The 25927-nt window shown below is 52.1% G+C and overlaps 1 protein-coding gene and 1 long non-coding RNA gene across 7 annotated transcripts in view; one reads left to right on the forward strand and one right to left on the reverse strand.

The window, feature by feature from the left end:
* Nucleotides 1–20797, forward strand: part of Spsb1 (splA/ryanodine receptor domain and SOCS box containing 1) — a 63586-nt gene extending 42789 nt beyond the window's left edge. For 5 of the 6 annotated variants that reach the window (XM_048415288.3, XM_087906847.1, XM_048415294.3 and 2 more), the window contains exons 2-3: nucleotides 8994–9836; nucleotides 18663–20797. In XM_048415288.3, coding sequence (XP_048271245.1) covers nucleotides 9143–9836; nucleotides 18663–18790 — 822 coding nt within the window. In that variant the 5' untranslated portion in view covers nucleotides 8994–9142 and the 3' untranslated portion in view covers nucleotides 18791–20797. Of the gene's footprint in view, nucleotides 1–5180; nucleotides 5395–8993; nucleotides 9837–18662 lie in introns of those variants that run through there. The other variant, XM_048415293.3, reaches the window with a different exon arrangement.
* LOC125387622 (uncharacterized) lies at nucleotides 1306–5118 on the reverse strand. Its single transcript, XR_007227919.3, has 3 exons — nucleotides 5003–5118; nucleotides 3528–3801; nucleotides 1306–2050 (listed from the first exon to the last, which is right to left on the reverse strand). It is a non-coding gene; the product is annotated as an uncharacterized LOC125387622 (long non-coding RNA).
* Nucleotides 20798–25927: the final 5130 nt, after the last annotated feature.

A 25927-nucleotide genomic window follows, 5' to 3' on the forward strand; every position in this document is an offset into this window, starting at 1 on the left:
CACCCCAGGCCCTCTCACTTGCTCATAGGGTCCTAGGCACTCAGACCCGTGAACAGATTCTTCCTGAGGTCCACTTCTAGAAGCAACCTTCTCTAAAGAAGAGGTCAAAGTATCATCTGCTCCTGTACTAGGTCTTGGGTCCCAAAAGCTGAGTTTTCTTTGCTGTAGGCCTGCAACCTGTCTCAGAGCTGTGTTAGCCTCATCTTATATCAGGCAGCCCTGGAGCCGGCCTGGTGGGGAGCCAGGCAAGAGGGAGCCTAGGGATTGTTCCCCTGGGGAGCCTTCTCACAAGGGTTTATGGGCTCTTTGGAGCCACCCAACCTACTTAGGGACTGTAGACACCTACCTCCAGCACCCCGTTCCCTTCCTTCCTCTGGAGCTGGTAAGGGGATGGACAAGGGGAAGCCAGGCATTTTCTGGGCTCCCCCTGCTTCTCTGAGGCTGGATTAGAGGCACTCAGTTCCCTCTGCACCAGCAGTAGCAGCCCAGTCTGTAACTGACTTCCCTGGGCCGTATGGACCAGTAGCCCAGAGTCTAGACTGTCCCCACCGCCACTAAAGGTGCACATGACGTGGTATGGCTGCCCCTCCTGCAGCGGAGCCTCTCTGAGTGAGCCACAGACTAGCCCTCCAGCTCTAAGTAGACTACAAGCTAACTGTTATTTTAATTTTTGGTCTCTGTATGAATGTCTCCCTGGTTTCCCAGGGGCACGGTGCAACTGCTTTGAGCCCTTTCTGAAAGCGCCGTGAGTAATCTGGGTCCTTCCGTAGGAGTTTGCAGCAGGTGCGTTTTTGCTCTTTTGAGGCCAGAGGCTAGAGCTCTGGACTATGTGGGATTTTCTTTCCAAAATCGCCTATCAGAACTTCCCAGAAGGGTCTGATACTCTGATGGTTCTAGAGTTAGAGACTTAATTTTACATCCCTGCCTGAGAAGTCCTCTTAAGCGGGTGATTGGGTAGAGCGGGAGATTACAGCCACATGGCAGGAGTCCAGATGGCGATGGAGACTTCTCCCAGTCGCCCCGCTTGCGGTGCACACCCCAGCACTCCCTCCTAACCCATCCCAGCACCTGTGTTCAGGAGGCTGTAGGAAACAGGCCACCCTGGGCAGGGTCAGACAGCAGCTCAGCCCGCCTGCAGAGGCTGCACTGTGATAGAATAACAGGCGGTTCTGCCCCAGGCGTATTGCTCCTGCCACACTCTAGGCAGGCCACAGGAGGGAGGGGCCGGTTTGATCTGCAGGTGAAAGGAGGCTTTTATAAATAGGTCACCTTGTTCCACATCCTGAATTTCATTCTTTCTCCATCTTGTGTCAAAACAATGGTTTTACTGTTCTGGGGTCAGAGGTAGTGAGGGTGAACCGAGCTTCAGGAGGTGGGCGTGTGTCTGCTTACTCCCTGGTGGCCCTCCTCTGTCCACACCCATCCACTGCCACCACCACCACCACCCACTCCTGTCACCTTGGCAGTGCCTCCTACAGTAAAAGGATATTTTTTCACAGAGGTGGGACTCTTGATTCAAGTCATTGGAAGGTCTTTGGGGAACGGTGAAGTCTGCCGGGCCATTCACTGAAGGGATAGGATAGGATTCCCAGTCGGTACTGGCAAGTTCCGAAATCCTGCCTGAGTCAAGTGTTGAAAGTTGTCCCCTTAGATGTCCCTCTCCTCCTTCCTCCTCCTCTTCTCTAGAGTTGGTCTCTTGAGGCCAGAGCAGTCCTGGCTTTTATGAAACAGCAATATGAGGCCCATGACGGGCAAGACGTGAGTAGAGCCCACCTGGCTGAGTCGGAGAATAAAGGAGTGGCGTTGGGGCAAGCGGCACTGGACAGGTGCTGCCCTTGGGTTGGCAGAGTGAACTGGTGGCGTAGAAAGAGTGCAAGCCGCACCCTGGAGAACCAGTTCCAGTGGCCTAGAGCTTGACCAGGATTCTTAGCTTTCCTGTCAATCACAGACAGCAAGGTCTAAAATGAACCTGTCGTGACTGCTAGCGCTGCACCCCGGCGTGACTACTGTAAAATTTCTGGCATCTATTCTTCTGGGTAGTTCTCAATGCCTGCAAACAGACACACATACGTGAAGAGATTGTTTAAATTCTGTTTCTTTGGTGATGGGAGCACACGCTGCATGTTTTATGATCTGCTTTGGAACAGCCTCACGGGACATTTCCACAGCCTGTCCCAAGCTGCCTCAGTCCCAGGGCTGCTCAGCCTGCCGCTCTGCCCACTGTGGATGAACTGGACTCTGTGCTGCATGAGATGTCTTCATCTGCAGGCTCTTTTATGTAGGCCTGGTTTGTGGTTGGGGGAAGAAGGGGACATCACAGATGAGGAGTATTTCAAATACTCCTGAAAAAGCATTTGACACCTGGTTGGAGGCATGCCACCCTACACAGCCCCGGCCGAGAAGGCTGTCCCGTTTAGGGGTCTGCCCATCACACTAGCTGATAATTTCCTGCCAAACTCTTCTGTCCTCTGTGATATCATGGATAACAACAAGGGGCCCTTGACTAAGAAGAGCACAGAAGGCTGCCCGTGGGAAGCTGAGGCTTCAGGAAGTTCCCGTCTTGTTAGAGCCAAGCTGTGCATTTGAACGGCTATTACATGCCACCTGTAGTAGACGTTCAAATACTCAGCATCTTTGGTAGGCTCCTGGTGTCCTTACGGCGTCTATAGGGAGTCTGGATTGAAAACGTTTGCCCTTAACTGTTGTTGCCACTCACAGTGAACCTGGGACTGAGCGATGACCCCAGCTCTGTGTGTGGCAGATGTTGGGGGAGGGGTGGGAGTTCTTCCTTAGTGGAAGGCGGAAGAAATTAAAACCACAAGGTTTAGTGTGGTCTGGTGGATGCAGACACCCCTTCCTTAGCTCCTACGCTTCTGCTCTGGTTCATGCTAGCGTAAAGAAATATAGAATCAGTCAGGTGGGGTAAGGGGGGGTGTAAACAACGGGCCTCTGTGGTGTGTGTGTGAGAGAGAGAGAGAGAGAGAGAGAGAGAGCGCATGTGTGTGTAAACCGGCCTCTGTGTGTGTGTGTGTGTGAGTGTAAACTGGCCTCTGTGTATAAACTGGCAAGTATACGTGGGCCTCTATGTGTGTATAAACTGGTAAGTGCATGTATAAACCGGCGTGTGTGCATGTGTGTGTGTAAACTGGCCTCAGAGTCGCATATCAGCTCACAGGGCCAGTGTCTAGAGTGCAGATATCTTTGCTCTTGTTCGCCGTGGTCCTGACCCTGCTTCTCATGTTGGTTTCCTTCTGTGTTTCTCTTACCCACCCCACCCTCCAGTCAGAGAGGAAGGTCTCAGCATGTGCTTGGCTTTGATATTGGGAATGGTCTCCACCATTTCCAGGCTGTGACCAATACTGTGGAGCATGGCTTGAGCTGGGATATGAGGATCAGAAGGGTCAGAATTGTGAAATTCTATGGGTGGGGATATCCCACCCATAGCCTTGGGGTCTAACCCAAGTCTATAACCCCCTTTTCAGTGTGCTTAAGTTCAGCCACACATCCCTAACAAGAGAGCAGAATACCCAGGCAATGATGGGAGCATGCCTCGCCTGCTGTGAGGCTGCTCACATGGCGTTTCCTGAGTGACCATCCAGGTAGCTTTCATGGCACACAGCCCCCGTCACTGGTCTTGACTCTGGAACAAGAGCTCTGACTCCAGAGGAAGGAGTTCTCTTCTGTGACGCAGGACGTTCTCAGTGTGTTGTGCGAAGAGTATTCTTTCTCCCGTGCGCAGCCTGCTTGCCGTCTGGTGATGGTTTCCCTGCTGTCCTTGGTTGATCTTTAATCTGATTTTACCTGGAGAAAAACATTGCCAGGAGAATGACTGGCCATGTTCCCTGCTGCTCAGTAAGAGCGACAGATCTGTAGTTAGAGCTCCTACACACACACACACACACACACACACACACACACACACTCACAGATGTGCACATATGTACACCTGTGTGCACACACTCTTGGCTGGGATGGCTGCCCTGCTTTATGGGGGCTATGATGGGGTAACGATGTGGCATGTCTACTCTCTCTGAGGAGTGTCCCTGGTCCTTGGGAATCACCAGCACTGTAACTGTCTGACAATTGGCAGGCACGGTCCTGAGGACTAAGCACAGTAGGATGTGTTCATTATTTGGGGTGGCCAGAGTTTGGTAGGGCGAGAGGGGTGCCAGCTATGACTTTGGGAGTTGGCTGGCCGTGAGGATGGCCGGCAGGTGCTGTGTGGAGAGCGTGGTGGTGAATGCCAGAGTTTACTTTCTGAGCAGGCGAATTGCTAAGGGACTCAAGTAGGTGTCCAACTTCCAGGCTTCTGTCCTGGCTCCTCGCCTGGCCGACCACTGCCATCGCTATACTCAGCGGTGCCCACGTGTATACGGCATGCTTGCCTGTCTGTGGAGGCATCCACAGCTGCCGTGAGTGGTGGAGCGTTGGGATGGTGGTCCAACCCTGTGAGCCTTCTACTCAGCCTACAGGAAACACATACCCACTCCCTTCCCGCCCTTCACGGTCTCCTGGGTAGGGACGAGGGCATGGCAACCTTAGGCCCTGACACTCATGTGGCACTTGGACCCCATAAAGCTTGAGCTTCTGCTTTGTTCCTAGAACAGGAGGAAATGGGGGTGACCTAGAGCCGGCACCTGTACCCGTTCCCCACTTCCTACCAGTAGTACCCACTGCTGGACTCCCTACTGGCTCAATGAAGCCTGTCTCATCCATTGTCAGCCACAGCTCTGCAGACCCACCCATGTTCCTGTCACTCAGCACCCATGGATGGCACACACACCCCATCCCGAGCTCTGTGTCCAGGTGCTTTGGGGAGCAGGTCAGCAGGTTTTCGCAGCTTTGTAAGTAGGGTCAGTCGGGAGACTGTGGCCCTGGGGTAGATCCAGCTCTTTGTTTTCTTACAGTTTTACTGGGACATGGACACACCTATTTGTTTACACACTGTCTGAAAGCCTAAAATGTTTACTATCTGGCCATTCACAAGCCAGGCCCACTGAACCTGGCTCAGTAGAGTCCTTCATCTTGATCCTCTGTAGGATGGCATTCCAGTGCCCAGATCATGGCCTGAGGCAGGGTCCCTCTGTTGGGCCAGGTGCGGTAACCAGGAAGAGCGACTCACAGTGATCTTTGTTCAGTGAATGAGCACATTCTAGAACATCAAAAGGAATATGCCAGTTGTGCCAGACCCTCTCTAGGACATTGTCTCCATTAAGTTTCAGAAAAGCATGTGACACACAGATGACATTCATGTTATAGATGAACAAATGGGAAATTGGCAAAACCAAGGGTGAATCTTAGCTGGTATATTCAAGGCACAGTCGTCCTGAGTGCATTTGGGAGCCTTGGAGACGGGCCTGGGAACACATCCTTCAGGCCACAGCCCAGGGAAAGGTGAGAATGGAAGGGTACGTCTGCATGGGGGTGTTTTTTTTAAAGTTATGTGTATGTATGTGGGGCAGGGAATGTGCACATGAATGCAGGTTCCCACGGAGGCCAGAGGTACCAGGATGGCGCCGCAGTCAGTTGTAAACCGCCTGGCATGGGTGCTGGGAGTGGAACTTGGGTCCCCTGTAAGAACAGTGTGTACTTTTAACCTTTGAACCATATTCCCAGTTCCCTGCATGGGCAGTTTTAAAGTGGACGAAAGAAGGGAAGCCGGATGGCTTTGGCACCCTTGTAGGCTAGGAGGTGGCTAGCTGTGCACAATAGGACAGTGTCATCTTCAACCAACAACCTGGACACACAGGAAAGATGAGTCAGGAGTGACTCGAGGATTGCCATGGCAACTGACCACTCAGAAGGTGACTCAGATGACGGGATGGTGGTGCGCTTACAGCAGAGGGCTTGGACCGTGTCCTCTAGCCTGCCCTTCGGCAGGATCATTTCACAATACTGTGGATACTTTCCCCCGTGTTCCCCTCTCCAGTTCCTCCTTCCCACACCTTCCCTCCCATGGACACACACCTTCACAGCCGTTCCATGCCTGGGGCTCTCACGCTTCCCACAGCTCAGCATAGCGTGGGTGGACTCAGTGGGCCCTACACAGACCATTGGTAACATCTCAGTAGAAGAGAATGTGGGACTGACCTGGACAGATGGTGGACGCGCCACCCTCGGGTCACTCTTTTGATTGTTCATTCTAAGGCTGCCAGGACATCCTTTCTCATCCTTACTTTATGCTTGCCTGCTGCAGCCTTTGCAAAACTTGGTTCAGTAGAGACAGAGTAGGATCCATAATCTCTCTTGGGGACTGGCAGGCTGTGGGCTGGCCTGTTTTTATACATAAAGTTTTATTGGAATGCAGCCATGGACATCAGTTTGTCTGCCTTTCACGGATGCTTTTGTGCTCTGATGAAGTTGAACAGCTGTAGTCTGGCCCACAAAGCCCAAGACAGTTAGCATGGAGCCTTTACACAGAAAATTTGCCGTTTCTAGGTATTTTCACTTGATCTCTGCTGCCATGATAAAACACTCGGGCCAGAAGCAATTTAGGTGAGGAAAGCTCTGTCACTGAGGAATGTCAGGGCTGTAACTCAAGGAGTTTGAAGCAAAAACCACAGATGAATGAACAAGCCAGCAATGTGAGACCCTGGGTCATTTAAAGTCTTTAAAAGGTCTGATGATGTCGTCCCCGGTGGCAGAGGTCTTGCCTGGCTTATACAAAGCATGGGGTTTGTTATCGTTGTATTTGTTTAGTTTTTTTGTTTGTTTGTTTGTTTGTTTGAGACAGGGATTGTCTATGTGACAGCCCTGGCTGTCCTAGAACTCATACTGTAGACCAGGCTGGCCTCAAACTCACAGCAATCCACCTGCCTCTGCCTCCCTAGTGCTGGGATCAGAGGTGTGTACCATTTCCCGGCTACAAAGCTTTAGGTTTAACCCCCAGTATCACAACAAAAGATGAGAGAAATGAGGATTATTGTACCTAGACATTCTGTGAAGTGGGGTCACAGAATCCACTGGGCTTTGTGGAACTAGTGTCAACCTCAACTACAAAGGGACATTTCAAGTCTAAGTAGATCTGGGCACAGTGGTCCTGCCTTGTCCCTGTAGAGATGTCTGTGTCCTTGGGATTGGGAGCTAGGGTGGGGCTGTGCCACGTGCTTTCTCTGGCACTAAGGAAGGAAGGAATGACAGCCACAGGATAAGGGCATTGAGCACACGCGGCCACCTAGATCTGTCCCCTGGGACTGAGCCTCTGGGAGACCTTTCCACCCTGAAGGCGACATTCTCATGGCGGTCTTTCCCAGCCAAGAGGACAGCGGCTTATGCTGGTCCCGTAGCAGACCTGTCCCACCTCCTGGACCTGTGCTCGCTGACGAGGACCAGCGCTCTCAGGTCCCCAGATGCTCAGCCTGGCACCCCACAGCCTTCTCACACTAGACTCCTTCCCACTCCTTTCATCCGCTTTATTCAGGTGTCCTAGAGCCTCGTGGGACAGGTGACTCAGCATGACCCTGTTTCCCAACAGCTGAGTCTCAGTGGCCCTCACCCATCTTCGCTGATGCTCATTCTGTTAGATTATGGAGCCAGGAGGCTGCCCTCCTCCTTACCCTGTTGATCATAGGCGCCTCTTCAAAGTGGGGAGTCAGAAGTCCCTTCTGGAGGCCAAGGAGGGTTTTGTGGGTTTGTAAATGTATGTGCAGTGTGTGTGTGTGTGCGCGCACGCATGTATGTACATGTGTTCGAGACTGGAGGATGGCAGTGGGTTCTTTCTCACCTCTCCACCTTGTGTGTTGGGGGTGTTTCTCTGAATTCACTGCTTTAGCTAGTGATCCAGCCAACTTGCTCTGGAGGGAGCCTGTCTCCCCTTCCAGGTGCACTGGGGTCACGGGGGAGGGGGAGGGGAACTGCCACAACCACCCAGCTCTTATGTGGGCTCTGGGGATCTGAACTCTGGTCCTCACACTTGTGAGGCAGGCCCTTTGGCCGCTGAGCCATCTTTCCAACCCTCCAAGTTTGGATGGCAGAGAGAACCTGCTCATGAGGAGGACCCGGGAGTGCAAATGCTTCGCCATCTTCCCTGAAGTCAGGCTGGGCAGGGACACGTTGGGGAGGTGCTGTCGGCTCTGCTCTTAGCCTCCTCCTCCTCTCAGTCACCACTAGAGATCGAGTAGACAGATGTCGCGAGGGCTCCCCTCAGTCCCACTTCCCCATCCTCGTTAACAGACCCTGGAGATGGTGAAGTCAGAGAGGAAAGAGGCAGTGTGCAGTTAGGCCCCTGCCACAGCATCCCTGTTACCGTGCTGTAGCAGGGAGACTCAAGCGTGAAGCATTGTCCTCTAGTTGAAGGCTAACTTCTAACAAAGCAGTTGACCATCTGCAAGTTAGCCAGAACCACAAGTGGGTGAGTGGATGAGCCTTGCCCTTCCGTGTCCATCTGAGTCCAGGGTCCAGCCAGGGGCCTTGAGGAAAGCCTTGTTGATGGTGCTAGTCTGGGTAGGGTATGGACCTCTGGGCCTCAGCACCTGGCCGGGTGTGCATGTGCACGCAGTTCCTTAATCAACCTGCTGTCTGCGTTGGGATTTCCTCCCTAGGGCCACTTGGTTCCCGACTATCAGAGGTGATTCTGCTGGAGAAGAGGGGAGGGTGCACTCGGTGTCCTCATCTGCTTGGGCTGCACTGTGGGTTCTACGCAGGGAAGCAAAGCAGTGCATCCCCTCGTTCTGACCAAGGTGTCACTGAGTTGAGGCTTACTCCAGGGTCTGGGCCACCACCTAGAAGCCCCAATGGTGTCTCAGACTGACCCAGCACATTGAGCGCAGGTCCCAGTCCCCAAGCCCACCTCTACCTCTCCACACAGGCCGTGGGGCAGATGGCCCCTTTTCCTTTGTGACAATATAGCCACAGGTACGGGGGCATTTCATTCTGCACCGGGGTTCCAAGCTGCTGAGACGGATTGGTGTGTGGAAGTCTGCGTTCCTCTTTAATCTTCCCCCTTCCCCTGCACCCCACTCATCCACTCTCCTGTTTTTCTTTCCACCCATTAGGCAATACTGAATGCTTCACAACCTTCGGAGATCGCCTAGCAACCTTCCTTAGGAATTCTGTCTGGCCCTGATTAGAAATCTGGAGTCAAAGCCCCAAGATTGATGAGTTTGCCTTGGGAGTCAGTGAAAAGGTGAAACCAAAGGTCAACATGGGTCAGAAGGTCACGGGAGGGATCAAGACTGTGGACATGCGGGACCCCACATACCGACCTCTGAAGCAGGAGCTCCAGGGTCTGGATTACTGCAAGCCCACCCGGCTGGACCTGCTGCTCGACATGCCCCCCGTGTCCTATGACGTCCAGCTGCTCCACTCCTGGAACAATAATGACCGTTCGCTCAATGTCTTCGTGAAGGAAGATGACAAGTTGATCTTTCACCGGCATCCGGTGGCCCAGAGCACAGACGCTATCAGGGGCAAAATTGGGTACACACGTGGACTACATGTGTGGCAGATCACATGGGCCATGAGGCAACGAGGCACACATGCTGTGGTGGGGGTGGCCACAGCGGATGCCCCTCTGCACTCTGTTGGGTACACAACCCTCATAGGAAATAACCACGAGTCCTGGGGCTGGGACTTGGGGCGAAACCGTCTCTACCATGATGGCAAGAACCAGCCAAGTAAAACGTACCCAGCCTTTCTGGGGCCGGATGAGACGTTCATTGTCCCTGACTCCTTTCTTGTGGCCCTGGACATGGATGATGGGACCCTGAGTTTCATTGTGGATGGACAATACATGGGAGTGGCTTTTCGGGGACTTAAGGGTAAAAAACTGTATCCTGTAGTGAGCGCCGTCTGGGGCCACTGTGAGATCCGCATGCGCTACTTGAACGGACTTGATCGTAAGTGTTCCCTGCCTTGTCTAAAGCAGAGTCCTCCCACACCCCTATGGTCCTGGCTAGTTTATGGAGTTGTTGGACTTAAAATGTCTTCGAGTCAATAGCCCAGTGTTTGTAAATCCGCAAGGTCATGTGTCTTAGTTTCTGTTGCTGTGAAGAGACGCCAGGACCACAGCAACTCTTAGAAAGGAAATATTTAATTGGGGTGGCTCGCTTACAGTTTCAGAGGTTCAGTCCATTATAATCATGGTGGGGAGCATGGCAGCGTGCAGGCAGACATGGTGCTGGAGTGAATAGCTGAGAGTCCTACATCTTGCAGACAAGAAGTCTGGGTGGTGTCCTAAGCATTGGGAAACTCAAAGCCCACCCCCACAGTGACACTCTTCCTCCAACAAGGCCATACCCACTCCAACAAAGCTACACCTCCTAATACTGCCTCTTTTTATAAGATTATGGACGCCAAATACATTCAAACACCACACCATTCTTGACCTGTGTCTGGCTAAATGAGAAATTCTATCCAGAGCCTGCTGAAATACCTGGCAGTGCTTCATGAATAAGCAGAGGATGGCTGGATGGACAGACCGACGGACAGATGACCGAATGGCCGGTGAAGGATGGATGGATGGATGGATGGATGATGGAGGGGTCAGATGAATGGATGAATAGGTCATGGTTAATGAGTAGATAAATAGATTTTTATTATTCTCTGATTAACGTGCTTCCAGCCCTGAACTGTAGTTGCCCATATTCTAGCACAGTAGCCGGTGTCCCCAAGGTGAGCTCTGTAGCCTTGGGGAAGCTCTAGCCTCTTACATAAGTGAAAGCCAAGAACCTTTTCCAGTCATGACCCAGATTCTGAGTTTCTCTCCCAGAGCTCGACACTCCTTTGCACGGTAGTCCTGAGAAAGACTTGCTTAGTCTCGGAGTGGGGACTGCGCTGAGTCGGCAGTGACTTCTGCCTGTCCTTTTGGAAAGGGGTGTGGCCTTTCTCTGTGCTGAAGTAGCTTGCATGCAGCCGCATGAAATAGCTATGCTGGTGGTGGCAGGTGCCGGTCCGTGATGACCCAGCATGGGTGGGACCCAGAGCTGTGTTAACTGAAGTCCTGGTGCTCCAGAGCCACCCACATCAGGCCAGGCCCCCTCTCTGGGAGCTCATTTCCTACAGGGTTATCTCCTGTGGTCTGTGTGTTTCATCTCCAGAAGGGGGTGAGCCAGAAAGCGCCAACCCTCCATGGCTGGTTTTAAGGCAGATTTGACCTGACCCTCCAAATCCTAGCCCCAGCCTGTGATGAGTGATAGGTGTGGCCTCACTGATGTCAGGAGGCAGTCCTCAACTGGCCCGTCATCTCTGACCCTGCAGGATCCCCAAAGTCTACCTTTGGGAGACACTGGAATGTTGAGAGCAGCCAGAAACTTCTTCCTCTTCCTTTCCGTGTTCTCCCCGGGCTTTGCCCGGACTATGACAGGGAGCCCATCACTGGATGGAGGTGTCTGCAGTGCAGTGCCCCCGCCTGTTCCACCTTTCCCTGTGCAGCGCAGCACGAGGGGCATGGCACTCCTGGCAGAGTGGCCGAGCGTGCACCTAGAAGGGAGCCTCCCTGAGGAAGTCATCTCAGGCCTGGACCGGGAACTGGCAGAGCCAGTTTTGGGAGCCTGTCTCCCTCGACTACAGAAAAAGGTGGCATAAGTCCTCAGCCAAATTTTCTGGGATGGGCGGAGACTGGGACTGCTAGGTGCAGGTGTCCGGGCTTAGGTTCTCAGGGAAGCCTGGCTCTGAGCCTACCAGCCTCCTCCCTGTTAAGGAGTGGTCAGTAATGCCGCAGGGAGGTTTATGCTCCTTCACTGCAGACTGACAGATGATAGATGGGAGGATTGCCGGGCTGCTGTTGTCTACAGACGCCACATCTGGGCCCCGTGAGAATCCCCAACCTTGTCATTTGGGAACAGAACAGGCCTGCCAGGGTTTTCATGAACCCCGAGAATTTGTATGGTTTCCAGGTATCCCAGCCCCTATACACCACAGTCAGGAGGGGCCTGGGGTGTGTTTACCCTCGGCAAGCCACGCATAGCACATATGACATTCTCAGCAGTGGCCTCCCAGAGGCCCAGACACATGTCCAGTGAACAGATGGAACTCTGCTTAGCTCTGCATCCGGTGTGGGGGCTGCACGCCAAGCTAGCTCCTTTCCCTGTTGCTGGGACAAACACCCGAGCAGTGCAACTCAGGGGAGGAAGGGTTTGCCTTGGCTCACAGTTCGAGGGGTCCAGTCCATCATGTGGGGAAGGCATGAGACAGCTAGTCACATTGCATCCATAGTCGGGAAGCAGGGGACGGTGAATGCCTGCTTTCTCCTTTTTCTTCAGTCCAGAGCTCCAGCCCTACTGGCCGGGTGGGAGTGTGAGAACCGGAACACCCATCACGGCAGCTAAGATCCAGAGAGACTCAGAATGTCACATCGAGTTACTTCCTGATCAGTGATACACAGTCCAGGTGCTCTCCAGCTTAACCGAGTGCCAGAAAACACCAAGACCCTTGGCTTCTCCTTTTCCATAGTCCTGGTTGTGTATGTTTGACTCTGGAAGATGCAGATAGGAGCATGGATGTGGCCATTTCCTGGGGTGCTGAGCAGGACATCTGATGATGGCATGTTATCATTAGCCCTGCTAATGCCAGGGGAGAGTAGGGAGAGGTGGCATTGTTAGGGCCATCACCTGCTTACACTAGCACCTCAGGGCATTGTTGAGGGGTGACTCATGCCTTACCAGGATCCCTTGGCCAATGGTAGGCAAGAGTGGCTGCTATGACAGTTGTCTGGTAAGAGATGACTGGGCTTGAGGCAAGGCAAGAGCTATAGTGATGATAGAGGCAACCATCTTCTAGAGTACGCACCTCACTAAATTGTGTGTAGGAAATGAGAACGCTTGGCCTGAGCAGGTTGAAGGATATGTCCACAATCAGAAAGATGGGACATATCCTAGATGGGACAAAGCTAGAGGGAGGACCATGGACAGGTGGACCTACAAGCCTGGAGTTGGAGAAACTGGGCGTTCATCCATATATAGATGGTATTGGAAGCGATGCTTCTTGGGCAGGGGGTGTTGCTTAAGGGTAACAAACTTGCCTAGCATGCACAAGGTCCCGGGTTCCATCCCCAGCACACTAAAACAGTAACTACACCTTGACCCTGGATGAGAGCACTCAGAGGGAGGGAGAGCCAGGCCTGAGGGCTGACGCTGGACTCTGTTAGAAGCAGGAGGCCCAGGAGAAGCACGCCATGTGTGCAGAAGGTCCCAGGAGATGCTATTGTGTGCCAAAGGAGGAAAGGGTTTCAAGAAAGACAAAGTAATGGCAGGTCAGGAGCACTGACAGCTGCCTTGGCAACAAGAAGGTTGTTAGGGGCCTCGCCAGGAGTCATGTGGGTGGAGCAGGGTTAAGGCCTGGTGCCTGATAGAGGAAGGATGCGATACTCATTTCCTGGGACTGCCAGAACAAATTATCCTGAACCAGGCATCTAAAACAGCAGACATATATTCCGTCATAGTCCAGGAGGCCAGCTGTCCGAGATGAAACTGTCAGCGGGGTCCTTGGACCTCTCAGAGGCTCTGGGGAGAATCAGTTCCCTGCCGCCAGCAGGCCTGACTGCTGTTGCTCAGTTTGTAGATGTCACCCACTCCCGGCCTCTCTCTGCTGCTCTGGCTGCCCCACCGCCGTGGAGACTTCTCCTTGCTCTGGGGAGACACGTTACCCTGTCCTGCCAGGACTTCCTTCAGGGAGTCACCCCATTCAGGAGATGTTCTAGTGCCTCACTCAGAAACACTGGCCTCGTGAGGGCAACAGGGACCAAGAGCACCTCTATCACTTGGATGTCAGTTGTCCTTCCCTGGCTCCTCCTGTGAGAACTGCTTAATACAAAGAATAAACACAATGACTACTTCCACTCAGAACATTCTAGAATGTTCTCATGGGTATTGTCACTGCCAGCTGCTTATAGGAGTGAGCCCCAGGTCAGCCATAGGTACCGTGGGGGTGGGCAGCATGACCCGGAGGGAGGCTCCTCTGAATGTGGCTTTCCTTGATCCTTTAAGTCATGGACTGGGAACTCAATACTTGCCTTTTTCTTTAAAAATCTCATTTGTGCACATGCATATGACTCCTTTAGTGTATGGAGTGCAGGGGTGCATGTGCGGGCATGCACTGCGGGGTGCACTTGCAGGGTGCACTGCCTAGGTGCATGGGTAGTGGTGCATTGAGGGGGTGCATGGGTGGTGATGCATGTGCAGTGGTACATTGTGGGGTGCATGGGTGGGGATGCATTGCAGGGGCACATGTGTTGAGGTGCATTGTGGGGGTGCAATGCATGGATGCATGTGGGGGAATGCATTGCAGGGGTAAGTGTGGGGGTACATGTGCCTATGGAAGTCCAAGATTGATGTCAGGAAGCATCCTCAATAACTATTCCACCTTAATCATTGAGGCAGGTTTCTCAGTCAAACTCAGAGCTCACTGATGTGACTAATCTTTCTAGCTTGCTTGGGGAACCCATCTCTGTCTTCCAATGCTGGAATTATAGGCAGATTGTCATGTCCAGTTGGCATTTACTGGGTCTTGGGGATCCAAGTTCTGGTGCTCACATTTGCACAAGTTCTTCTCCTGCTTGAGCCATCTCCCCTGCTAGCCTTGTGTTTTTGAGGCTTCATTTGGGTCAGGTATTTTTCAGAGTACCCCAAGAGTCGCAGGTTTGGGGCTCTGGGACTCTGCAGCTCTGACTAGGCCACTAGGAAGCTGTTCCTCTTAGAAATGCAGAAGTTGGCATGTGGGCTCTTCCAGGTCCTTGACCTTCTGCTCCTGGAAATATATCTGTTTTACTTCCGGTGTCACTGCTGCACAGTCACCTTGTCTATCATAAACGACTAATATCAGTGACCTCCTGAGATGAGCGTAAGTGGCCAGAGGCCCCAGCCAGCAAGACGTACCCACCAGATCAGTGGGACAGCAGTGGACACTTGGGCTATGGGTGGAGCAGGGAGCAAGCTTGGCTGAAGTGGGGAAGTACTGAAGTGGGGAAGACTTCCCTGGGTCCTGGTAGTGACCAGCTGAGATTGGTACAGTGTCTGTTTGCATGATCTATGCATTTCACCTCTGCCCAGAGCACTGTGTACTGCTTCTCCTCCAAGGGAGGGAAATGTGACCTGTTTGTTCTTGTTTAGAGTGCCTGTTTCATTCTGATTGTATTTGTAGCTCTTGATGCATCACCACAGCCGTTAGCTACCCTTCCTGTAGCTGGTCCTGGAAGGCCCCACAGTCCCTAACAGTATTACAGGAGCTCCCCACCCCCACCTGCTGTGTGCCTGTTTTCCGCCTGGGTCAATGAGTTGGCTACTGCCTCCCTTCGGAGTCCTTGGTCCTTTGTCCTCAGGCTCCTGATGTCTGTTTCCCCATCTCTACCCAGGTCCAAAGCATGTGCTCCACCTCCCATGGTGGCAGTGGTGGCAGCTTCAGTGTCAGTCCTGAAACACAGGAGCTGGAGCAGGGTCTTGTAGAGTCCAAGTCCTCTTGTTTGGGAATTTTCTTCACGGGGGGGTGGGGGGGAGACAGGTATCTGTGAGGTGATCTGAAATCACAATGCCAAGGGCTACATGGTGGGAGTATCAGCTGGGCTGGTGAGGCTCTTGGTCCATATTCATTGACTCCTGGTGTTCCTGCAACAGCCCTCCAGCCTGTAGGGAAGCCCCCCTACCTCCCAAGTGGGACTGAGCCTCATCCTTCAGGAAGACTACACTGGGCAGCCCCAGGCCCTTTGCCTAGTGACACCGGATGGTAGCGTTCCCAGGCAGGGGAGGAAGCACAGAGGTTTCTGCTCTGCCATGCAGGAGGGCCACCTTACAACTGCCAGGTCCTGGCCAAAGGCTGCAGTGAAGCCTTGTGGTTTCAGGGCCTAGTTGGCCATGGATACATGGAGCTCCTTTACTTCATTCTCCTGCCTCCAGGCTCCTGGGAATGGCACTGTGTTGTCTTGGACAGGCTCTATTTCAAAGCTTCCCGTTAAAAACCACTGCTACTTGAGTTTCTCTCCCGAGAAGCTGTGGCTGCAGTTTTCTGAACCTACGTACGTGTGCGTGCGTGCATGCGTGCTTGCATATGTGCGAGCAAGTGAGTGGTGTGTGTGTGAGAGAGAGAGTGCTGGCACACCCATGGTCATCAAGTTTGTAGCAAGCACTCGTACACACTAAGCCATCCCGTTGGCTCAGGTTTATTCTGTGGGCGGGGTGTAAGTGTGGGTGGGTACATATGCACATACATGTGTGTGAGTGGTGCTTTTGCACATATATGTGGAGGCTAGAGGGCAGCTTCAGGTGTCGTTCCTGAGTACTTTCCCCTTTCTCTCTTGACCTGGGACTCCCCAGTTGGCTAAACTGGCTAGCTAGTGAGCCCCAGGGATCCCCCCATGTCTGCCTCCCCGGCACTGGGATTACGAGTGTGTGCCGCCATGCCTAGCTTTTCTCATGTGCTCTGGGAACTGAACTCAGGTCCTCATTCTTTGATGGCGATCACCTCCAGACTGAGCCGTCTCCCCAGCCTGGTTTGTTCATTTCCAGTACAGCTGGTGTGAGGTGCAGCTTAGGTACCATTCTAATTCATTTGTCTGAAGCACCCAGTGACGTCACTGCAATCAGCGTCAGAGCGTTCTCTGACTCCCAGAGCATCCTGCATTTATCAACAGGTTCCATGTTCTCTCAGACAGAGAACCCAACCTTCAGTAATGCTTAATATTATTTATTTATTTATTTATTTATTTATTTATTTATTTATTTATTTATTTGGTGATGAGGTCTGAATCCAGGGCCTTGTGCCTTGTACATGCTAAGCACATGCCCTACCACTGGGCTATGTCTCCAGTCCACAAAGGTGTTATTTTTAATGTTTTGAGGCACATTGGTGAATGTTGAAATTCAGAAGAATGCACTTAGCATTGCAGAAATGGCTCTGTAAAATGCTTGCCTTGCAAGAATGCGGACCTGAGTTTGACCACCCCAGAACACACGTAAGACAGCCAGGTATGATGTGTGCACATGTAATCCCAGCACTAGGGAGACAGAGAACCAGGCAGATGTCTGAGGCTAGCTAGCCAGCCTATCCACTTGGTGAATTTCAAGCCAATGACTCTGTCTCAAAACAGGCAGCAATATGGTGGATGATTGTCCTGAAGAATGCTGGCCAAGGTTATCCTTTGGCCGTCACATTCACACACATGCATGTGTGCCCCCCCCACAGTGTTCATCTGCACACACATGAGCTTATATGTATATACAGAAGAATAAGTGTACACATTGATAAAAGAACCCACTTTTTCAGTGGAGTAAGATATGGAGGGGAAGTTTTCATTCTGGACTTTTTTTTTTGGCTCACAACAGACTTGCCATCAAGGGGTGGGCGTGGAGCAAACCACAGTCCATTTGTTTGTGCTCTCTCTAGCCCTGGGATCTGGGGAGAACTGAGCAGTCCCACGTGTGCGTTTGTGCCTGGTCCCAAGCAGAGTGAGAAGGGTCTGCCCACCCTCAGGACGTTCAGAAGGCTGGGAGAAAGGCTGAAGAACTCTCTGGGGTGCCAGCTGTCCAGGGCCTCCTCTGCAGGACGCGGGGCCTGGGCTCTCAGCAGGCAGGACAGAGGGACCTCAGGAACTACAAGGGGCAGCTACTCTTTAATCTGGACCCCTGAAACAGCTCTGCCATGAGTTCCTCTAACTGGAGGAACTCCTGACTATGCTTGGGACAGTGCAGGGAGGTGACCTCGAGTACCTTGGTGTTCTAGCTGCAGCTAAGCTGGCGTTTCCAGTTTCCCTGTCAGGCTGAAGGGAGCCCAAAGACCTGGGGTTCCTCCAGCCCTGACCTATTGGTCAGTGTGACTCTGAACACCACCTTGGCTCTGCCACTGAGTACACATGACTTTGGCTTGCATTTCTTTTTTAATAATTTTATTTGTTTACTCATTTGTTTTATTTATTTCACATGTATGTGTACTTTGCACACATGTGAAGATCAGAGGACAACATATGGGTATTGAATCTTTTTCCGCCACGTTCACCCTCCGGAGATTGATCTTAGGTCATCAGACTTGGTGACAAGTGTCTTTATCCACGGAGTTAGCCCCAGGCCAGTTCTCCATATGTCCTGGACAATACAGAACATGGGTGCCAGTACAGAACACAGGGTGCCCAGAATTGGTTCTGAACCTCTACCTTTTCTGTTCCGTATCGTCCTCTGCTTTAAAATGAAGGCAAGGACAGTCAGTACCTGAGAGGTCCTTGAAAGCAGAAGCTAGGTCACACAAGGACCTCCCTTCCAAAACCTGTCTGGGCCCTGGCACTGGAATGGGGGAGTGCTGAAGAGAACGGACTCTCATTTGCCCGGGTTTGTCCGGACAGAGCACAGGTAGCCCCACATGTGACCAGGAGCAGCTCCTTCAGGTCCCATCCCTTCCAACAGGGCAAGCGTAGACTAGTTCTCCAGATACTTCCCGGTCCCTTTTCTGTAAAGGGAACGTGAGCAGCAGCGGCCTCTCTGGTTACTCCACTGCAGTTGGTCACTGTTGGGAGAGCAGATGAATCCCTGTCTGCAGAGGGCTTCTGAACCCACCTGGCCTCGTGCAACTTTTCTCTGCAGCCACCACCACAAGCCAGAATCTAAAACCGCATTTGTTAGTGATCTGCTTGTTAAAATCCACTCAGTTCAGTGCTAACCCTGGACATGTTGTAAGCTTTGTCTCATCTTTTCTAGAATCTTCCTGAACTTTGCTAAGGTTCTCCTTCTCTTTCCTGGTTTTCTCAGCTGAGCCCCTGCCGCTCATGGACCTGTGCCGGCGTTCAGTGCGCCTAGCTCTAGGAAAGGAGCGTCTGGGTGCCATCCCCGCTCTGCCGCTACCTGCCTCGCTCAAGGCCTACCTCCTCTACCAGTGACCCACATCCCAGGACCGCCACACGACAGCCACCTGGTGCCAACTCACCGGGCCGTTGGAGTCCACCAACCCCTGCGCCTGGGATGGATGTCCACCCCCAGCCGTGGGCAGATGTGTCCTCTCATCCTACCAGCTGCCTCTGCTAGGTGGACCAATGCCAGCGGACTTCTCTCCTCCCTTCCCAACACTGGCTGAAGCAGCAGCATCCAGGCCCTCCCCTGAACAGATGCAGAGAATAAACTTCTATGGAAGCCTCTGTCAGGCTCCTGACTGCTCTCACGGAGTGGGCTGCTTCTACCCTGCAGCCCCCTGGGGGTCCTGGGAGGAGAGAGTAGTGGGAGATGCCAGGGCTCCAGGGCAGATTCCCAAAGTAGGAATGGCCAGGACAAGGCACATAGATGAAGCTCAGGATGTCACATACCATGGACACTGAGACAGGACCCCAGGTTGAACCTCCCTCGGGCCAATGAGTGCCCGGCTTCAGTGCCAGCTGTCGGTGCTCCATGCCCTATATTTATTCTTTAAACAGTAACAAAGGCCATTTATTTATTCCATTTAGAAAGGAAACCTTGTTGGGTCACCTCCCTTGGTGTGTTCTGTTGCTCCCACACACACACCTGCCACTTCCCAGGAATGTGTGTGCCACACCTGTCCCTTTTCCTGGGACATGCCTTGGCATATGAACTGGCGTGCACAGACACAATGGTGTCATTGTGTAGATCCCTTGACCCAGTTTCCAAAGGGCTCTGCACCAGCACAGGATCGGGCCCCAAGGAGAATTAGAAGGCTGAGCAAGTCCGCACGTCCCCAGGTAGCTGCTTACCTTGGGCGTTCATACATCATTGCGTGTGTCTGGGTCTCCTGTCTTCCATAAGATTTGAATTTCGCACCTGATTTTTCCGGTGTTTCCTATGGGCATCCTTGAACTCCGGGCCTGGAGGGCCGTTAGGATAAGCGGGGTGAGTGGGGTTCCCAACCCCAGGAAAGCTGTAGACAAAGCAGGATGAAAGAGACCAAGATAGGGTAGAGCATTGTGAAACCCCGCGCCTCTCAGGCTCAAGAGCCGTATGGAGCAACACTCATAACCCCACCACATACACCCTCAAGCCTCAGGAGTGGGGTGTAGGATGGCAGCAGGTGAGGGCTGCCTGTCCCCAGCGGCACCCTTTTGGAGCATTCCAGCACCTGCTTCTGATCTCTTGCCCTTTCTTTTACTTTGAAATCAGCTCCCTAAATTGGGAATGTAGCCCAGTTGCTAGAGTGCTTGCCTAGCCTGCAGGAAGCTCAGGTTCCATTCCCCATACTAAGGAAAATCAGGCATGGTGAACCACCCGTGATCCCAGAACTCAGGAGGTAGAGGCGGGAAGACCAGGAATTCAGCTGTGTGCTGAGCTGGTGGCCGCCCAGGGCTGTGTGACACTTGTCCTCTTAAAAACAGAAAAAGAAAGCAACTCCCATCGAGTCTGAGCTTTGCTCGTTTCTGCACAGGTACAATAAATGACTTTATGTTGAAAATGTTTAATATATTTACATATATATATATATTTGTAAGCATTGTTTTAAACAGCTGCTGTAGGTACCTTTTTTCCCCCAGTCTTCCAGTGGAGTCTAATTTTTAAAGCACAAAATTGGTGCCAAGACTAGATAAAGAATGTAAATTATTCCCTTCATATTTTGAAGTTTTGGAGTCTGTTCGTTCGTTTGTTTGTTTGTTTCCTTTTAGGGCCTTGTCAGATTGTAAAATTTCACTTGTTCCCATTTTGGAGTGGATCATGTTCAACTGTACAGATCCCAGCTTCTCGTCTTGATCCAGCTGTACCCGGTGGATGCTGGTGAATTGCCAGGTTCTCCTGAATCCACCATACTCCGTCACCCCAGGTCGCCACCCCTCCCTGCCATCCCATTAGCATAAAGCCTCGTGGCATGTATAGTTTGAAACCCTGTTTGTTCTATTTTATGATGATTCATAACAGTAACCTAATAAAGGAAAGTTTGTTAAAATATGAAACCATTGAGTCCTTTGTAACTTGTGGGAGAGGAGCGGGGCATGATTAAGCCCTCAGCCGGCCAGCGATCCTGCCTACTGTGTTACTTGTCACTCCTTGACCTGGCGTAAGAGTGGGATGCTTGCCAAAGAGTCGGGGATCATCCTAGGATACACCTCACTTTTGCAGAAAGCTTGTAACCCCAGCAACTCACCAAGCCTAATAGGAAGCGATTCCACCTGCTGCTGAGGCCCTCTCGTTGCCTTGCTTAAAAGCTTAGGGTGGGAGTTAGGGAGATGGTTCAGCTTGCCAAGTGCTGTCACACAGCATGAGGACCTAAGCTGGGGTCGGAGTATCAGTGTAAAAAGCTGGGCGCAGCAGTATGCATCTGTAATCCCAGTACTGAGGAAGCAGAGGTAAGCTTCTGGGGGCCAGCCAGTCGTGCCAAATCCATGAGCTCCAGGTTCAATGAGAGGACCCTGTCTCAAAAACGAGGGTGGAGTGTGACTGAGAAAAACATGTGATGTCAGCCTCCAGCCTCTGCCTGCTTATATGTGCACACGGGCAACACATGCACAAGAACTAGGAGGAGTACTCAAGTCGAATAGAGCTAGTTAGGACCAGCAGTAGCCGGCACAGCCCCCATGGAGTCCAATCTCAACACTTAGCAGAAGACTAGGCTTATGTCCCTCACATCCCATCGAGTGCACAGTGGCATTGAAAGAACCTTGTCCAGCAAACCCCTCTTGCCAACCGCTGCAGATGGAGGCCCTGTGGGAAGGACAGGGAATTCTGACTTATTCAGAGGAATGATGAACAATACTGTGAGCTCTCGAGAAGCTCACTGAGTGAGCTCATAGGTTGTAACTGGTTTCCAGAGAGCCACTGAGAGGACATGAAGCTTGTCGAGGGGATTTTGTCTGAAGGTCACGTTGGTCTCTAGGGATGCTGTAGGAAGTGCCTGGTCGGGGCACAAGCTGCTCAGCATATGTCCCTTTCTGAGGGTCTCCTGACCCATTTTTCTTAGATCCTGTGTTATTAAATACAAGTTCCTGTGCTGCGGTTGTAACTTGGTTAGCTGAGTGCTTGCTTGCCTGACATGCACAAAGTCCTGCATTGGCTTCCCCAGAACCATAGAAAGTCTAGCATGGGCCTCCATGATGGCTCAGCAGGTAAACACGCTTGCTGCCAAGTGTTTCGTCCCGAGGATCCGTATGGTGGAGAAAGCTGACTGCCTCACATTGTCCTCTAATCTAATGCACACTGTGGTGCCTGCAAAGAAGCTCACAGCAATTAGAATTGTGAAAACAAAGCACAGCTTGTCACAGTGACAGATCCCTGACACGGGTGGGAGGGGCGGCTAGAAGAGCAAGAGTTCAAGGCCATCCTTGGCTACAGAGTGATTTAGAGGCCAGCCTGGGCTACATGAGACCCTATCTCAAAAAAAAAAAAAAAGAAGAGAGAGAGAATACATAGTGCAGCAACCACACCCACTAAGCTTCACTGCCATTTCTGGGGCCAGGTCCCCGGAACCTGCACTCCCCCATGCTCCCCAGGTCACCTTGCTTATGGAATGTGCCAATGCTCTTTGGGACTGTGTTCATGCTGTCTCTTGCAAAGCTGCTAGGTAAAGGGACTCGCATCTGTGTGGTGGCCTCTTGGCCCAGGAACTAGCACATGGAATCCCCAGTGAGGTTCTGACAACTGATGTGGTAACCTCAGATGCGCCTCCGTAAAATGGCAGTCACAGATGTAACCAGGGGCCATGGGACTCCCAGAACAGGGCCTGGCCTCACAGTCCATGTGCCAGCAAGCGCTGTGGAGACTCGTTCCCTGAAAGCTATGGCTTCCTATAGTGAGACTTGGCTTCTGGGGAAGCCAAGCATTCCTGATCTAACCTCCTAATTAATCTTTCTTCTCAGGTAGTCATCCACAAATCAAGGTGGATGCTGGGGAAGACTTCCACACCCACCCCGGATGCAGGCAGAGGAAAGAGGGTGGCTCTAGAGTTATTTTTAGGCAGGAGTTCATGTCTGGGTTGCAGTTGGAACCTGGGCCTCCCTTGAAAGGATGGCAGGGGTCAGGCATGAGGTAGGGGAGGCATCAGCAAAATGAGGGTCTTTGTGCTGCCAGGAGACTTCTGGGGGAGCCGGCCTTTGTGCTGAAGGGAACGGTTTTAATAAAACCATCTGTGTAGACTTGGCCCATCTGGTTGTAATTAATCCCCTGCCTTCGAGCAGGTAGCCGGCTCTCTGGCTTGGCCATATTGGGAAGCTGCCTCTGTCTCCATCCTGGGCAGCAGCCTCCCTCCCGCTCCTAGGCGGGATGAGGAATGTGGACTCCGCTGAACCGTAAACTATGCTGGGGAAGCTGGGGAGGGGGCTGAGGACAGAGCAATTCGTTCATGTTCCAGTCCAGACACCCAAACATGGTCGGGTTCCAGCCACAAGGAATATTTGAAATAAATGCACTGCGCAGAGCCAGGAGTTTGCTGTGTTTTCTGCATGGGGCCATGGCAACCGGAGAGGAAATCATGAGCTCGGATCAGGCTGGAGGATCAACAAATGATGTCCTGGCCCAGCAAGCCGGAGGAAGCGGCGCATGACTCCTAGGGCTTCTCAGGACTCCGCTGTGGGAAGCCAGGGCTGTGGAAAGCCTGTCCATCTTCCCCGTGCACTCAGAGCTCGTGATCCTCTTCTAGACTCACATCAGCTGTTTGCTATAGCTTGGCTAGGCCGTCGGAGACCTGCCACTGCCCCTAAAGGTCTGAGCAGAGGGGATGCTCTCCATCAAAAAATAAATAAGATAAAACAGGCTAAGGGCAGCGGCTAGAATTTAGCCCTTAGCTGAAGTATCCTTGGCGCTGACCTGCCCTAGGTCTGTCTTCCAGTCCAGGCCCAGCTGCTACCCTTCTGGGTCTATATTCTAGGCAGAAAGCCAGCCTCTAGGTCCCTTCTTCCTCCTGATGCCATCTCATGGTGGACTTACGTCTCTATATATTTATGGGGTTTTATGGGCTTGTATATGCCCATCAATAACAGGTCCTAGCCGGATGTGTCAGCTGAAATCTCCAGATACCCCCTGCATCTGAGTCACCTCGGGGAACTTACTTGGAAAAAACAGAATCCTAGCAAACTTGCTACGCCAAGACGCCAAGACAGAGGATCCGGTGACTCTGATAAGATTGCCCCAGAGTCCCTGAGAACCCAGAATTCTGCACATAGCTTTACCCAAGCCGACTCCTCTGCCAGTCCCTCATGGTCCTCCAGAAACCTGCAGACGGCCCTGAAGGGGCTTGGTGACACCCCAGTACAGAAGCTACCATGTGAAGACTCTGCCTGGTCCGTCTGCTTTGTTCCCGGGAGAGCTGAAGCTTAAGGCGGCAATGCCAGCAGGTCCGGTCTTGAGAATACAGTGAAGGATCCGCAGGGAAGAACTGGAGTAGAGGCCAGGAAATGCTCCCTGGAAAGCTGCACCAGGAGCCTGGTGACTTTATCAGGTCTCCGAGCCTCCTCTCAGGCAGGGCTTTCTACCAGGACTGTCCCCTCAGGAGCTCTCCTTTTATTTTGCAATAAAGTTGAAGTCACGTGGCATTAAATTCACCATTTTAAGGTACAGACATCAATGGTGTTTAGCACATGCCCAGTGTTGGACATTAGCCTCCACCTCCATCTAAAATACCTACTACCCCCCCCCACACACACACACTCAATCACTCTCCCGTTTCCCCTTGCCTGCAGTACCTGGCAACCAGGCACCATGGATTTTCTGTTCAGTGGACTCATGACACCATGGGGCCTTTTGTGTCTGGCTTCTTTGGCTTCCCAGTGACCTGTGAAGGGGCTTTATCCCTTTTGTCCCTCATGACTTCCCTTATGACTACTCCTTTCTCCTGGGTCCTCAGAGGGGGACATTTCCTCGGGTTCCCTTCGGGATTCATGAGCCAGGATCTACAGACTGTTCAGACACTTGCAAGCCTTAGATGTAGGAAAGTAACTACATGGTTGCCAGCCACCCAGAGTCCCTTGCGCTCACGCTGTGTTGACCAAAGTCAGCCCATTCCTAGAACGGCATCTTTCAGGGTCGTTGCCAGGACCCAGGAGCCTCAGTTTCTCTTTGAAGAATTGAGGTCTAACTTTTATTTATTCATTTAATTATTCATTTATTTATTTATAGTCTGGGAGCCAGGAGCAACAAAGGACCGGGCGATAAGGGCTTCTTGGCCTTGCTCAGTAGCTTTGACTCCAGGTTCCAGTCGCATTCGTTTCCTGAGGCTATGTGACAAAGTGCCCTGCACTGGGCGGCTAAAAATACCACCAGAAGTCTAGCGTCAAGGTGTAGACAAGGATGGACTCTCCTTGGAGGGTCTAGGGGAGTAGCCTCCCGACCTCCTGTAGCTCCAGATGGTTCCAGACTTCCCTTAGCTTCCCATGAGCTTCCACTTGGTTTGTGTGTGTATGTGTGTGCATGTACATGTGGTCACATATGTGAACTACAACCTCGACTGTTGCCCTCATGAACTCTTGTTGGTTTTTTTTTTTTTTTAAGATATAGTCTCTCACAGATCTGTAGTGCTCTAAGCAGGCTAGACTGACTGGCCAGTGAGCCCCAGAGATCTACCTGTTTCTGCCTAGCTCTGGGTCTACAAGCATGTACCCCACTCCTGGCTTTGGTTACTTATGTTCTGAGGCTCAAGCACAGGGCCTCATGCTTCTAAGACAAGTATTTCACTAGCTGAATTCACCCTCCCGCCAGGTGAACTAGCCAGCTGAACTAGCCCCCTCACCGGCTGAACTAGCCCCCTCACCGGCTGAACTAGCCCCCTCACCGGCTGAACTAGCCCTACCCCTTCTTTCTGTTCTATTCCTGGCTTCTTTAAACATTTGTCATGGGACCCAAGTGAACTTACCTTAAGTCCTTAACTTAGTGGCATCTTCTGAGACCCCCTTCCCCAAATAAAGTCACATCCATGGGTTCTGGTCTCAAAATATATACACATCGTTTGGGGATACCGTTCAACCCTCCTGCTTCTTAAAGACGGTTACTGGAATGGCTGTGAGGACTTTTCCAGCAGCAGGTGAGAGATGCAGCCCAGGCTAGCCCACAGGGGCTGCTGCCGAACAATCAGGGATCTCAGTCATCAATAGTCACCT

The sequence above is a fragment of the Myodes glareolus genome, chromosome 6, assembly GCF_982192425.1.
Source record: "Myodes glareolus chromosome 6, mMyoGla1.1, whole genome shotgun sequence".
Lineage (NCBI taxonomy): Eukaryota > Metazoa > Chordata > Mammalia > Rodentia > Cricetidae > Myodes > Myodes glareolus.